General features: G+C 38.2%; 1 protein-coding gene across 2 annotated transcripts in view; it reads right to left on the bottom strand.

The window, feature by feature from the left end:
* LOC149779553 (uncharacterized) overlaps positions 1-11,234 on the bottom strand; it is a 38,684-nt gene extending 27,450 nt beyond the window's left edge. For both annotated transcript variants that reach the window (XM_089940276.1, XM_089940277.1), the window contains exons 1-2: positions 11,148-11,234; positions 3,698-3,805 (exon numbers count right to left, since the gene is read on the bottom strand). In XM_089940276.1, the coding sequence (XP_089796402.1) occupies positions 3,698-3,805 (108 nt within the window). In that variant the 5' untranslated portion in view covers positions 11,148-11,234. The remainder of the gene's footprint in view (positions 1-3,697; positions 3,806-11,147) is intronic.
* Positions 11,235-16,818: the final 5,584 nt, after the last annotated feature.

Raw genomic sequence — 16,818 nt, 5'->3', positions numbered from 1 at the left:
GCAGAGACCACACTCCACTGACACCCCAGAAAGACAGTAGAAGGTATGCCCCAAAGTCAACTGTACTTGCATCCGTACAGACTGCAATCTCTGGCGAATGCACTGTATGGTTATACCTGCTGTGAGCCAAGTTGGTAGCTCATATTTGTGCAAATGGAAAAAGACTGATCCAGTGGGAAAACTTTTGGCCTCTACTGGGATAAAAAAATCATTTGTAATAGGCACATATAAAGGTGACTAAGATGATGAGGTCCACTCTACCATGTTCAGCAAGCCTAGAAGGCAAAGGAATTCCCTTGCACAGAGAGAGAGAATCCCTTGAGAGTAATGAACCCACCATGGTACTGATTTTCAATGCCTGCTGCTGTGGTCTTTTTACCTGTTTGTGGAATTCCATGCCTTGATGAACAAATTGTTGAGATGGTACTAGGTCGGATTTATCCTTTTTTGACAAGGAAACTCAGATCGTAAGCAGTGTGACATGGGTTATCATATTGTGTTTTAATATATAACTGATATTTTTGTAAGATGTCACCCAGGTAACATGTTTTGACCCTGGAGATGGTCTGGACATAGCATGGCTCATCAGACGAGGGAGGACCCGGGGTCTGATGTTGAGTCCAAATGAGAGTGCTCAGAATTGATAAACGATTTTGTTGTAGGCGAAACAAAGGAACTTCCTAGAAGCTTTGCGAGTTGGAACATGCATCTCTAAAGTCCACCATGATTGCAAAATCTCCCTCTTGAATGACATTCAAAATTATGAAGTAGTGTTACCATCAAGAACCTAGAAGTGTGAATGAATTGAGTGAGACCACTTAGGATAATGACAGGGCGCAGAGTGCCATTTGCCATTAGGACCAAGAAGCGTCTTGAATAAAATCTCATGGAATTTAAATTTTGCATGATTTCTACCATGCTTTACTGGAGAAGGTTGTTTATTTCTTGCTGCAAGGTGATGTCTTTGAATAGGTCTGTAGAAATGTTTGTAGTTGATGGGACTCTGGACAGAGAAGATCTTTTGAAAGTTATGCCAAGTCCTTTGCAAACCGCTTATCAAGCCTAGTGATTGTTGTGGCAAATCTTGTCCCATTCAGCAGCAAAAAACCAAAAGCCTTCCTCCTACTGGGATCTGTGAGAAGGGTGGTATGGAGATAATGTCATTTTTTGAGAGTCATAGGCGGTCATGTAAAGAAACTTTGGTGTACATGATCACTAGTTCTCTGTCTTTTGTCCATGGTGTTTTATGAGCATCATGGTTTTTTACATGAGGAACTATCATAGTACAACTTGCCAGAAGTTTGTGTTCAAGTCATGTCCTTGGTTCCTTTTGTTGAACTCCCAAAATGTATCAATGTTGCGGTCAAAGGGCTTGTTTGCATACTTCATCGATCTAACCATTAAAAAGTAGGTTAGAGGATAACAGTTTTTCTGCCATTTGTAAATTTGCAGCTGCTGTGATGGTATTGGCTAAGGTATGCTGAGCAGCTCTATTCAAGACCCTGTCCATTCTGAAGACCAACTCTCATGCATGGAATTCAGAGTAAGAAATGTTGCGCTCTGTTCCACCAGTTGGAAGACAGCCATCAATACGAAGTCCAACATTGAGCACATGGCTATCCCACTGCAGACCAAATGGCAAGTGTCACTGAAAAATGTTTGATTGAGACAAATCAAGTATGTTTTTTTCATCCTCAAAGTGGCAATGTCCTGGTCAACTATTGGGGTTTCCAAATGAAAAATAGGTGTATGGCAAGGGTAGAACTGCCAACGAAATATTGATGGAAGGGGTCTTCATGAGAAAAAGAAACAGCTGAGGCTGGGGTCTTGCAACTGATGATGTAAACAGTTCAAAATGTCTGTGATTCTGCCAGACCAGGGAGGTAAATTGAAGCTGGATTCTTCCTTTTTCTTGACAAGATCAACTGATGCGGGTGCTCTGGTCCAGGTGGTTGATGAGGTAAGATGAGGGCAGACCTCCAGAGGTAAAAGGTGGAAAAACTTCAATGGAAGCTCTGAAGGCTGAGTCCTCCCGTGATATAGTGAGATCAGAAAGTGATGAAGAAGGAGTCTGAGAGCAAGCATCCTCATCTCTGCTTGCGCTAACTGAGACAGAAATGGCAAAGAGTGTTGAGGTCTGCTGATGACAAAACTCATGAGCACCCAGAAGCAGAAATGGTGATTTCCAAAATGGTCACCAATTAACGAGTCCCTTCTAGTGACCAAGGGTTGAGAGAAGTGAGAGGTGGCATTTTTCGGTGGCTCAGATACTAAGCTCAGCATCATAAATGGAGAGTGCAGTGAAGCCATATGTAGGCTACAATGGTCTACATAACTGCCTATATACACCAGGTTCAATAGACTGGACTAAAGATTTATTTCCAGAAACTTACTATGTTGAGGTCTTTGTACCTGAAGAACCCCTGTAGTAGGCCTAGGTCAGTCACAATGGAAATAAGCCATGTTTGTAGGCAGGACATTGCCCAAGTCAATACCTTGGGACCGGTCATGTGATATTTTATCCATCTAACAAGTCCGTGTATTGGTGGAGTAAAAGGATTTTTGTTGTGTTCATTCACTCGTTGTTTATCATCAAAGACCTACAAGAATACCCAGCATCAAGGAGCCTTGTGGTGGTGACATAGGTGTTAGGGCTGTCTCTGATTATGTAGATTTCTGGCATTTGTAACTGGGAGTCCTTAGATGATTTGCCTACCTTGTCCACCAAAATATTTGAGGCTATGTCAGAATGAATGTTATAGTGTCTTCGTCCTTACAACGTATACAGATAAATGCAATGACGCATTCGGACACTAAAAGTATTAACAAAGAAAACTCCTGTATACAGCCAGTCATTGTGTCATACATTATATTATAAGTATATGAAGAGTTTTCTATAGGTCTCAGGGACTTGCACGTTAACATAACAAAACTGCAGCCAAAACTTAGTTGTGAAGTTTTAAAGGCAGAACTTTGTCAAGATAGAAAGAGACAAGTTGGAAATACAGACGTAGTATACATTCCTTGTGAAGTGAAAACTCCAACTTGTATCAATGTTGATTTTGGCTTTTGCGAAGTCTCTCATTTTGAGATGTGTGCTTCTTGGCACAAGTAGAATAGTAATTGAAATATTCATGGGTTTTGCCACCAATCCCTATGTCAATGGACGATCACTCTGCCCCAACCTCCACCAAAGCAGGCAGATAACATTTAGCTCTTTTTAGCTGGATTTGCATGGTAGTAGTAAGTACTCTTAAGGTATTATGATTGGGTAACGTATTTACAGAAGAATCAATGGGCATCTTTCTTAAACAATCACAAAAAAATGTTGGTCCATGATTGTGGTACAAAAGTAACATTATTGTGTGGAAAACAGTTTTTTTTTTCCTTCAGCCAGAGTGGCTTGACCTTTCTATACCCAAGCTGAAAGGCTTCTTTCTCCCACAAGTACATATTACAGGTATGTGATGTCGAACGCTTGTTATTATGAAGTCTCAGTGACCTTGACTTTTGACCTATTGACTCCAAATAAAGAGGCTTTTTCCTTATCCTAAGTATAGTTATGCTCAAATATTTGTCCATGTCTGTGGTTCAGAATGAATATTATTGTGCTGACACCATTTTTCTTCTTACAAACTGATGGACAAACAACTCCCTATGGCATGTGTATAACAAACTTGATATGTATTGACCTTACCTGCACATTATCCTGTTTCAGGCTTGGTTGATTCTGACTTATAAAATACAACTTATTCCCGACTGCAGATCCAACTAACAACATAAATAGAGGAAGCAGTCCAGCCATCTGTAAATATAAGTACATGTATTTCCCATGACTTGTATAAAACTGTCAACAAATTCATACATTAGAAATAAAGTCTTATCCAAAGGTGTACATACATATGTAAAATATATTTTAAGCCAATATTTCTCAACAAAGATGTTTCCTGAATGGGCCTATATAAATTCACAAGAAAAGTTTAACTGACCAGTACTATTTAATCAAATTAAACTTTGCACAGACCCTTTATCTAACAAAATATATTTATATCAAGGTTCTCCTCTGAAAGGGAAAATTTATGGCTTGGCTATACTGATGGCTCCTAGAAGTTTTTGAAAGTGTTTTAATTTTATATTAAATCATAGACTAGTAGGTCAAAAATTGACACACCAAGTGCACCTGATGATTTTCTGATCCTATGGATTGCTAACCCAATCCAGCTGTCAGTGAAATGTTAAAGATGACATCTAACAAGAACCTGCTGGCCAACGCTATTGCTGGCAAGGTGTGTGCTATGTAGCAACAGCAAAACAAGTTTCTAACTTAGCAATGCAGCTCCAATATTATTGCCACTATTTAACACATAAATTAAAACTGTCACAACTTCAAAATTTCTCATCAAATTTTTGGCGTTTACTTAAATTTAGCTGTATTTGTAAGATAGTCTTTGCTCTAATAATGGCTTTCATTTTCACAGACATTGCTGTATTAATGATGAAGCTGAGGTTAAAAGCTCAACTCTAGTAATCCATCAATTCCTTGATTAAATTTTACCAGATCCTTAATCTTAACTGTAAAATCTGGATACAAAGTGCTTACATGCATATCTGAAAAATATCACACACTGGTCAAGAGGAGTTTTTGTTGCAACATGCGTACACAGGGAGCAGGGTTTGTAATGGCACATCAGCAAATCTCCCAATGGAGATATATATATATATATATATATATATATATATATATATATATATATATATATATATATATATATATATACATACATACATACATACATACATACATGGAAACAGAGGTTGGTGGTTCTTCTCTGGATTTTCCTGTGTTCTTCCTCCACTAGATATACTGGGTGCAATGTAATAGGCTATCATGTGCTAAAAATGGCATTAAACCCAAAACAACAGCATCTTAATTTAACTCTCTGGACAAGAAATGATATTTACCAAAGTCATGAAGGCCAATGCTTCCCTTAACTTGCTTGAAAAGAAATATGAAATATTACCCTTAAAAATGTAAGACATAATTGGCTCATTTAGCAACTGTGCTAATTTTGGAATATGGACCAATTATTTGGGGCCAACTAGAAAAAGGCATAACATCAAGCAGTTAGCTTTGTCATAGACTGTGTAGCTAGGATATAGAAGACCCTAGAGCTACCCTCTTTACAAAGCATATGCCATATAAACATACTTATAATTTTAGTTTGGTTTGTTTCTGTAGAAAACAGCAAATGCCAGTAGGTTATTTAGTGCCAAGACAACAGGAGTAAAGTGCCATGCCCAAGGACACACCATGGTAACTGACCCAGACTAATCCAATAGAAGCTCCATTCTGGTTTTGAGTCCAGCATGCCAATCACTGAGTCCACCATAGCTCCCAAACAGATTTATAATCCTTAGAGACTAGGCACTGACATTACATTGCTTTGCTAAAACCATTACAACAAAAATAAATCATTAAATTGAAACAATTCAGATATTTTGACAGTAGAAACATTTCCAATTTCAACACTTTTGAAACACTTAGTAAGAACAACCATATGTTGGAACACTGATAACAAGAAAATGCACATAAAGTGGAGGATGATAAGTACCAGTATCAGGGGTCACACTACCAGGCGATGTGGGCGACTAAGTCGCCTACAAAATGTAATTGTTCGCCTTCTTCTGTTAGGAAAGTGAAAACGACTTCATCCTGTGATTTTTTTTTTAAGAGGTACAATAACTGACCATACTTTTTTAGATGCTCCCTTGCCTTAGCCAGGTTATTTCTAGTATTGTGATGTTGCAAAATGTATTCATCAAGCCATCAGTAGCTATGCCTAGTTTTGCTATTAATTATGCTGACAAACTCTTGTACATTCACAGGCATGTGTTTTGATAGCTGACTGACCATTAACCCTTTCCCCGAGTAAGTTAGCAGCCATCAGTGCCCGATTTCCACAGGATATCCCTCAATGACAAACATTCAAACTTGTGTTTCGAAGCTTTAACAACAGTATGTAAATAACAGTTTGTGTTTTAAGATCATAATCGGTGATCTGGATATTTTAACTGCCTGTGGTACACTACTTCATCATAAAATCAGTTTGAAAATGTAAGTGCACCAGTGTTACGTGTTTAGGCTTGAATAAACAATAACAAAAGAAAGAGTGAAAACAACAAGCTTTGACAAATTTAACAAATAATTTATTTCCCTGGAAAAATACTGTAAAAATTAAAAAATAAGAACTTATGGTTTTAAGAATCAAATCCAAAAATAATCCAAGAATAATCCATGAATTAAATTTTAAAAGTCCTAACAATAAAATGTTCTAATGAATTCAAGTTCAAGTCCTACTGAAGAATCCAAGATGGAAGGCGATGACATATACTGTATCCATTGTGGTGTCATAAGGTCTACAGTTCTGTTATTCATAAACAATAATCTAGTGTTTGAATTCCCAAATAAAATTTAATGAAATGTCTTTGTCCAAGAATTCTGTATGAACACTCATATATATCCAGATGTCTGCAGTGTGACAGTTTATAGTGATGTCTTGCACTGGGGCATAATGCTGCAGACATGTAGCATGATGTCCCACCCAGTCACATCATCCTGACATGAGGCCGACCAGTCCTAACACTAACCTCTTAATGCTGAGTGCCAAGCAAGGCAGCTGTTAGTACCATTTTTGTAAGTCTTTCGTATGACTTGGCTGAGGATCGAACCCACAACCTCCTGCATCTGAGCGGTAGAAAGAAGGGTTTAGTTCACATACCGACTATAAAGGTGCCATGCCTGTAATTTTATGCATTTTAGTGTCTTATGTATAAAGAATTACAGTAATGTTTTATCTGCAACAAAGAAATTAGGACGAACAGTATGATTTGAAGACACTTGTGCATTAGCTCTCATGTACATGGTAAAATTTGTTACAATGTAGTTTGTATTATTCTCTTTTCGAGTTATATGACCAAAATAACTCTTATAATTTTCATCTTGAAAATAAAGTATAGCTTACATTCAATGTTAAATGCAAATATGAATACTCAGAAATAGATGGAATACTTCAAAGAAGAGAACACACGTTATATATATATATATATATATATATATATATATATATATATATATATATATATTGTGCTTCTTGCTTCGCACCCACTTCTCCCTATTAAGCTCTTGGTATACAGAATTTCCTCCATGATAAGACCAAAAAGCCAGATTAATAAATATACCAGGATGCCAGACTAATAACTAAGTTAACTAAAGTACCAAGAGCACATTACACCTGATTATTAGACCTCTGTACCAGTAGTGTATGGTTGACTCTGGAGATTCCTGGCCAACAAGTTTCAATGACCTCAACCGTTGGTCAAGGTCTTCAGTCTTGTACTAACTAAACCTACTGTGCAGAAACAATTATTTTCAAATTCAACTTATCATGAATGTAACCTCTGACTTTTAGACCCCAGAATCAACAGGTTTCTTTGTTATCCTAAGTGCAAGCCATCCACAAAGTTTGGACAAGGACCTTATCTCTGAACAAAATAATTCTGAAAACCTAATTTTTCTAAGAGCCAAAATGACTTTGACCTTTAAACTTTAACCCCCATAATGAAGAGGGCTTTGTATACCTAAGTGGAAGCCCTCCACAAATTATGGTCATAATACATGGTCTCTAAAATTAAAAGTGATCTTGACCTTTTTATCCCAAAATCAATAGGCTTCTTTCTTGCATAAATTTTAAGTGATCCATAAAGACTGGTGAAGATTCATGACTTATAACAGATATCTTTTACAGAAACCATTTCTTTTATATTCAGTCACAAAGACCTTGACATTTGACCCAAAAATATCAATATTTCTTCTTACCTCGGATGCATACTGTTACTGTGCAGAAATTCTTCTTCTTTCAGGGACAGTTACCTTGACATTTTGACCCTCACATTAACAGACTTCAACCTTACCCCATACACTACCCAACCTATCCACAAAGTTTAGTAACTGCAGATGGTTGAGAACTCAGTTATTGTATAGTAATCGTTTTTCTTCTTTCAAATCTCACTGTCCCTGGCCTTTGTTCCCAAATTTAATAACTTCATCCTTGTCTCAAGCACAATCCATTAACAGTGTTTGTTGACCTCAGATGGTGGAGAACTTGAGACACTGTGCAGAAACCATATTTCTTCTTTCAGTTGAAGTTACTTGTCCTTTTATGTTCTGACCCCCAAAATTAACAGGGGTCTTCCTGACTCAAACCATCCACAAAATTTGGTAACTACATTTGATGGACAACTAGAGTTATGGTGTGGAAACAAAATTGGTAACAGATGGACATTAGAACGTTATGCTTTTTGATGTGTGAATATAAAGCTGGTGATCTCCTCAATCAGATAATATTCCCCAAAATTGTGTTAAGCCATATGTACTCACTTATAGGTCAAGGTCAACTACAAACAAGCCAAAGCATGATCTGCTGCAGATAATGTGCCATTAGAACATGGTCAATGTTGCTTGTTGTACTACTTAACTATAACAAAATGCAAAGAAGACCGCTCCGGTGGCCTAGTAGTTAGAGAGTCCGCCTCAGATGCGGGAGGTCGTGGGTTTGATCCTCGGCCAAGTCATACCAAAAGACTTACAAAAATGGTACTAACAGCTGCCTCGCTAGGCGTGCTGCATCAAGATGTTAGTGTTAGGACTGGTCGGCCTCATGTCAGGATAATGTGACTGGGTGGGACATCATGCTACATGTCTGTGGCACTATGCCCCAGTGCTAGACAACTCTATAAACGGTCACACTGCAGACATCGCAGCGAAATGACTTAATTTTTTTTAAAGCTAAGTTAAAAATCCAAATCACACACACACACACAAAAAATGCAAAGACCCAGTCAGCTGGCACATTATGTGCTTCAGCAACAGAGGAGTCAGCTTATCTCTTTTGTGGATTCAGGTAGCGTATAGGTATATACATACTTTATAATTCTGCCTCCCTGGCATGTTAAAATGAACAACTTACAGTTATGGCTGGAGTTCCCATGGTTATCAAACTACTGAAATACAGTACTGGACTGCTGCTGCAACTTAGTTAATAAAAAAAAAAATGCCTGAAGCCAACAAAGAAACAAGCAGACTTTCCAACCAGTAGACCTGTGTGACTTATTGCTGGAGCGTGAAGCAATAAAAACTAAAGTTCCCATATTTCTGCTTCACAGATGTCAATCCAAGGTTCTATTCATTTTTGTTCAATACAAATTAATAGCCATGTTTGTATCCCAAGGGACATGTTTGGTTAGGATTTTGACATTTTCTTTTTATGAATGACCGCAATCATGTGATTTTATAAGCCATGCTGAAGTTGGTCTTTCATACAAACCACACCATAAAAATAAAATTTATGTAAACACCTTAAGTATTTACTGTACAAGTGAACTCTGAACCACAGTTGTTAATTTTACATGGATTAAGTTGGTGACTGACAGTGATGATAGTGGAATGGTATTACATAGTCCCGAGTTTCTTCTTATGCTTCCCACCCCATCTGAGATATTTTGACATTTATGTTTAGGTATGGGTTTGAAAAACTGGAATTAGGTGCCACCTGGAGAAATTTAAGCCAGATTCATGAAGCAGAGAGCACTTGTCCGCAATGTTTTGTTGGTATCACATGACTATTGCATTGACATGTGCTCTCTGCTTGATGAATATGTTCTTTCAAGGTTGCTGCAACAGTGACAGGTTTCTGGTTGTTGTTTCTCAAAAAAATATGTTGAGAATTATGTATGTTTTAATATTTTTACATACATTATGTGACTTTCATATATTTTCTTTTACAACAACATTGGAAAGGGGTTTATTGTTTATATCATGCAACTACAATGGACCACAGATGCCAATGACATGTAGGTTATGAGATTTGTTTAGTCATGTGACTAGCAATGAGAATGGAGAGTACCAGATCATATTTCATCAACGCTGTAGTTTTGTCTCATCTATCAGCAAATTAAAGACTGTGATGGTGAATATTAGTCACAATTTCAGAGAAAAAAATCATCTTTCTATCAATTTCATGCAGGTATGGCTCGATTAAAGTCATTTAAGTTTGCTAGGCCCACTTAGTAAGTGGCTACCATAGGCCTCCACCATGCCATGGCAGCTAATTTCAACATTTGTCAGTAAATCTTAAAATATCTCAAATGAGATGGAAAGGGTCAGAGAAAACTCTGATTAGGAATTACACTCCTCTTTTGGTACCGATTTGTGACATCTATCATCAATGCAGCTCATATAGAGGTCAGCAATGCAGTCATTCATTTTCTTTCTCTAAAGTATTGTTCACGATATAATTTTCCCTTCATTATGGAAATCTTATATTGATGATTTGAATGACAAATGTGGTTTTATATATGTGTATTAGACCAACAAATAGAACTCCGCTTTTTTCTGACATTTCTGGTAGAGCTACCAAAAAATGACCAAAAAAAAGCCCCGTTTTACTGGCTGGTCTGTGTGTGTGTGTGATTTGGATTTTTAACGTAGCTTTAACAGTTTTTCAGTCATATCGCTACGATGTCTGCAGTGTGACAGTTTATAGTGATGTCTAGCACTGGGGTATCATGCCGCAGACAGGTAGCATGATGTCCCACCCAGTCACATTATCCTAACTGGTTGGTTATATATATAATTAAAATACACACACACACACACACACACACAATCTCTAAGACAGAATTTCAAAGGCCGTGGCTGTACGAATTTGAGTATAATATCTTCATCAGTTATGTTCGAGTTTCCTCAGACCCTTCCAACCCCATTTTAGATATTCGGGCATTTAAGTTGGCGTGTGCAACATTCATGTCAAAATATTTAAAACAGGGTGGGAAGGATCAGAGGAAACTCTAAATACAACAATAACGTTACGTCCAGTTCAGCAGGCCTAACTCTTTCTCTCACGCAAACGCCGGGTTGGAACATAAAAATTTAAGAAACAGAAAGTATGACATCATCAGGTCTCTTTTCAGTTTCCATATCAACGTAAAATTTTCAGCATGTTCAGTTAAGTACAATCATTGTCATAGATATATAAGTACATAAAGGATGTGACTTTAACAATAATTTGACATTCGCATACGCGACTTACCTTGTCGACAGCCAATAAAACACAATCACATGATTCGAAGCGCCTGTTTGGTCATATGATCCCAGAATAATTTGGGTCCAACGCACAAAAGTGGCGTTTGATTGGCTGAAATTTCATCAATGTAAACATGTGCACGTGGTTTAAAAGAATGGCCGGGTACCAGGACATTATCTTTATGAATATTTGATAATTTTGTCATTTTCAGTCTCCCGTTTCGATTTTCTCAAGGGTACAATGGCGTAGTTATATTAGTATAGGCAGGCACATACGTAACATAAACAAAATCAAAATAAAAATACGAAGTTTAAAATTTTCCCGACAAATTCCTGTGGTGAAAAAGCACAATTTTTCCACCAGACTATCAACATCACATAAAAGGAGTCAAATATTTGCAACTTAAAAAAAAAATATATACTGAAAGGTAACTCTTTTTTACAATTAAAAACTTATAAAAACGTTCGTCATAATGTTTTAATAGAGCATGTAAGTGTTGAGTACATTACATTCGCCTAAAGACTTCACTACATTTCATTTTTAATCAGAAATTATAAATTGACCGGGGGGGGGGGGGGGGGCTTAAATTTGTATTGGCCAGCCATTATACATGTGTATTTTGACACTTTTTTAAATAAATATACTAACATTTTAGACAAAATATATGATCGTAAGTATTGTATGACTGTTAAATTAATAGTTATATCATTGCTTACATTCGGTAAAATAGTTCCTTGACCTAATGTTTCTCACTATATAATGCAACTCCGACTTTAAACACAATTTGTTTATGTATATGTATATGACGAAATTAGAGCAATCTGATTCAGATCTGATCTCCACTGTCTAACTTTGGCCATCGAACCTCTGATTTTAATCAGATTGCAAATTAGAGGTAACCCTACATACTAAATTAGCAATTCGATTTCATTAAGATATTACAACAACAACAAAAAAAACTTCTTTTGAAAACTTACTGATTTCATTGCAAAGTAATGATTGTCAGGTACGAAGTATTTAAAATGTTAGTTTAAATGAGTTGTTTTGTTTGTTTCTTTGTTTCTTTCTTTTTCTTTCTTTCTTTCTTTCTTTCTTTCTTTCTTTTCACCGAAAATAGTTGAAACAGCAAAGGTGACAAGCTTATCTCTTAAGAGATTTTTGACTGAAGGTGAACATTTAAATTCCAGGAACAAATTTAACCCCGAGCTGAAATCCCGAAGGAATTAACTTGACAGACCATCGCTCAAATAGTCCGCTTTTTAGTCTGTCAAACTTTTGTTTGGGATATTGCGTAAATTAAACAAAGCCCGACCTGAGTGCAAGCAACGATCCTTTGAAATATTGAGAGAGAAAAAAAAAGAAAAAAAGAAAAAACAACGCTTGACTGATATTTGGCCATAGGGAAGTGAAACTTGGTGATTTGTGAGTTGTCAACCGTCTCACTACATCATTTGCATGACATGAAGACAAAGTTTGTGGGAGGAGTGGAGATGCAAGCATACTTTGTATCAGGCCGGGGGGGACAGGGAACCATATCGCCGGGGCCTTAACCCAAAAGGGACTCAAAAAAGCGCTTTTAAATAAACAATTCTGAAAATAATAAATCTACTTAATTGTACTTAGCTATCTTTGAAAACTTCATATAGTAAATCAATGCTTTCCAACCCGCGGCCCGCGGGCTGATTTTAAATGGCCCGCCAGAGCTCGAGCAGCTATATAGTCGTTGCTTTTCAGTTTTCTGCTGCGGCCCTCGGCTTCAAGAAAAACATCTGTTAATGGCCCATGGTGTCGAAAAGGTTGGACAACACTGACTTAGTAAATTATATGGACTTGTTTTGGCATTCCAAATTTCGATATAACTAAGGCAAACTCTCGAAGTGGCCCGGGCCTCTCTCAACCTCTAAAGGGGTCTGCTTGGTATTTTGGGGGGATCGGCCTTGAAAGTCTGGTCGGCCTGGTGTCAAGATAATGTGACTGTGTGGAACATGATGCTACATGTCTGCGGCATGATACCCCAGTGCTAGAACGTAACTATAAACTGCTACACTGCAGACATGGTAACGACATGACTACAAAAATTGTTAAAAATCCAAATCACACACACACACACACACACACACATTAAAAAAGGAAATTGTCCCATAGTGTTTATTTCGTATGGCGGTCGTGTATTCAATTTGACAACGACTATTAACACTGTTAAAGTTCGCTAACAATATTCGTACTGCAAACGATGTCGAGGGCCCCGAGTGGCCGAGTGGTCTAAAGCGCTCACCGTTACGGAGCATTGCCATCTCACCTCTGTCTACGTGGGTTCTAGTCTCAGGTTCGGCCAATGTGGGTATGTGAGAAAGCTTGCCAGTAGCTTCTCGTGGATCGGTGGTTCTTTCCGGGGTTTTCCCGGGTTCTTCCTCCATCACTGATACTGGCCGTCATGTAAACCTATCTTGTGCTGAAAATGGTATTAAACCCTACAACAACAACAACAACAACAGCAACAGCAAACGATGTCAGTCTCACATTTTGCAAGGCCTGATGGGGGGGGGTGGGGGGAGCCATTACATAAGCAAAGAAATATTATTTTCCAAAATACCAATCACTGAAGTCGGGTAGTTAATTGTTGTGGATCGATCCTGCTCTATGATTTTTATTTTTATTTTTTTAATTTTAGTGAATGCTTTGTTACCTGGAATTGGGAATGAATCATGCTACTTACATTTACTGTGAAAATGTAGATTTTAAGTGTATGCTTTGTTTTTTGAACTAAGAAAGAATTACTGTGCGAATGTATACAAAACAATGCGGAACATAAATGGGAAACAGCTCAGATTACCTTAAGAAATTTTCTGTTTTCAAGCATTCATGACACTTTAGCTGTCCAAAAATAGCAAATACGGGGGGGGGGGTGAGTGCAGGCCCGACCCTGGAGCTAGGCGAACGAAGCAACCGCCTTGGGCCCCGCGCTAAGTCTCAATGCAATTTTTGTTTTGCTCATCGCTTGCTGCCTTGGGCCCCGCACATCCTAGGGCTGGGCCTGTGTGAGTGAATAACCAAGAAAAGCTCATCGATTGGTTGGCAATACTGGAAATTTTCACCCACGAGATTCGCTCAGTATTTATTCGAACATTTCTTCTTCACAGGAGGTGAATGAGTATAGTTATTGTACAAGTTTTTACAACAATGGCTAGCGAGCATGGAATTAAAAGTAAAAAATTTCAAAATGGGTGTATTTCGCAGATCTGATAAACGGCAGCCGTACGAATAGCTTTACGTAAATTATAGACACGGTGGCCGTGTGAATAGTCTTTCCAGATAAGGTACACGGTGGCCGTTCGAATGCTATTCCCCCGTTAAGGTGTACGACGGACGGCCGTGCGCAGGGCCGACAAAGGTGGGGGGGAGGGGTCGGGATATTTCCCCAGGGCCAGGGCCCATTAGGGGGCCCGGGCCAAACAACACTTTTGTTTGAACAAGAACTAGGACTATCCCTGGAGTTTCTTTACCCCAAAGCCCGTGATCACTCTCTACGGCCCTGGCCGTGCGAATAGCTTCAGCCCTCAGAATATGCATATGATAACAGCTGTAGCTGAGTGCAGCATTACAGTTATCATGAAAAGAAACATTTAGTGTCACTACTACTATTAAAGCCTGGGGCCCCGAGTGGCCGAGTGGTCTAAAGCGCTCACCGTTACGGATCACTGCCATCTCACCTCTGTCTGCGTGGGTTCGAGTCTTGGGCTCGGCCAGTGTGGGTATGTGAGAAAGTTTGCCGGTAGCTTTTCGTGGGTCGGTAGTTCTTTCCGGGGTTTTCCCGGGTTCTTCCTCCACCATTTATACTGGCAGCCATGTGTAGCCTATCTTGTGCTGAAAAATGGCGTTACACCCTATAACAACAACAAAAACAACAACTATTAAAGCCACTAGTCATGGGGTTAATGATATCATACAGTGATATATGGTGTACAAAAGGGATCATTTCATATACTGGTTAGCTGCTATTAAGCAGCGATTCACCTGTATAATTAGTAATTCAGCACTTTTCCCAAATTTTAAAAGATTGGTTCACAACTAAAACTTGATATATGAAAGCGTTAGGCCCAAAGCAGCAATTTTGACCCTTTTCGTACACCATAGTGACATAACCCGCTGCCAATTATATGTACTGACAGAAACCAGGTAATGGGGGGGGGGGTTGGATTTTTAACGTAGCTGCAACAATTACTTTTCAGTAATATCGTTATGGTGTCTGCAGCGTGGCACTTTATAGTGACGTCTAGCACTGGGGCACAGTGCCTAATTAAACCCTGTGAAGGCCCTTGGGCAGTCGAAATCTTGCCCCCCCCCCCCCCCCCCGCCAATTAGGGGTCGTCCATTAATTATGTCAACAAAAATGGGGGGAGGGGGTTTGAAGAAGTTTGACTATTGTTGACATGGGGGAGGGGGGAGTTCAAGATAAATTGACGTCAACAATGTTATTTTTTGAAGAAGCATGTTCAACAGCACCGACAACGCGATCTTGGACCTAGGCAATTACTACATGCTCCTCAACCGCAAAGAATTCGGCCAATACGAGTGGCTGCCAAAAGACAGAGAGAGCTGATGGCAATTATTGCTCATGAACAGATGTTAAGCGCAGAATGGTTAGATGAAGATGATGTTGACTTGTCGGGTGTATCGGTTCCACAAGAAATTAATGAATCAGCCACTATGCCCATTATAACAATTGAGGAACATTTGGCTTCCCCATGGGAAGATGATAGAAGCTAGAATATAAACTCGATTTTTCATGAATTCAAAGTGTTATAGTCAATTTGAAATCTGTTAAACAAGTTTAAAAAATGTATTAAAATTTATTTGTAGACCTTTTAATTTCCATAATTCTATATTTAGCATAAAAGCCAGCCGTATAAAATATTGTTAGTTTGTAGGAGGGGTACAATTTTATTAGGGGGGTCAATGAAAAATTGACAGTTGTTCACAAGGGGGGGGGGGTGTAAAAAATTGCCTAAAAATTGTTGACATAATTAATGGACGTCCCCTTATCTCCTAATACGTTTTTAATTTTACCAACCAACAATTTTAATAAACCAATTTTATTACATAAAATAAATATTAACAATTATTAATATCATTAAACAAATTAACATTTTATGCTATTACACAACAATTATTAAATATTATTAAACAATATTACACAATATTATTATTTTGATCCGTTGTCGCGGGGCCCCTAAAAGGCGTGAGGCCCATAGGCCGGTGCCTACTCTGCCTATTTGGTAATCCGGCACTACTAATCCTATTTGGTAATCATGCCGCTGACATGTAGCATCATGTCACGCCCAGTAAACGCAACAAAAAGTTTAAGGTATAACAATTTAAAAGAAAAACTTTTTTTCACTATATATTTTTCATTCATTTACAGTTTAAAAAAAAGGATACATATTTTATCAACTGTGTACATTAGAAAACGAAATATTATTATGCACTGGCGCTAAATGGTACTTATTCCGGAAGAATCAGTCACTACAATTCAGAATTTGGAGTTTTAACCTGGAACACAGTCATGTATGTATGCAACATGAAAGTAGTTGTACTTGTTTAGAACAATGTGGTTTTATACAAATGTACTAAGTGTTATACTGCACCACTAGGTGTCTTGTATCTGTGCCGTGATCCA

This window comes from Sinohyriopsis cumingii, chromosome 17, assembly GCF_028554795.1.
Source record: "Sinohyriopsis cumingii isolate HCF-2022 chromosome 17, ASM2855479v2, whole genome shotgun sequence".
Lineage (NCBI taxonomy): Eukaryota > Metazoa > Mollusca > Bivalvia > Unionida > Unionidae > Sinohyriopsis > Sinohyriopsis cumingii.
Note: the sequence above shows the minus strand (reverse complement) of the source record. Positions and strands in the feature narration are given on the sequence as shown.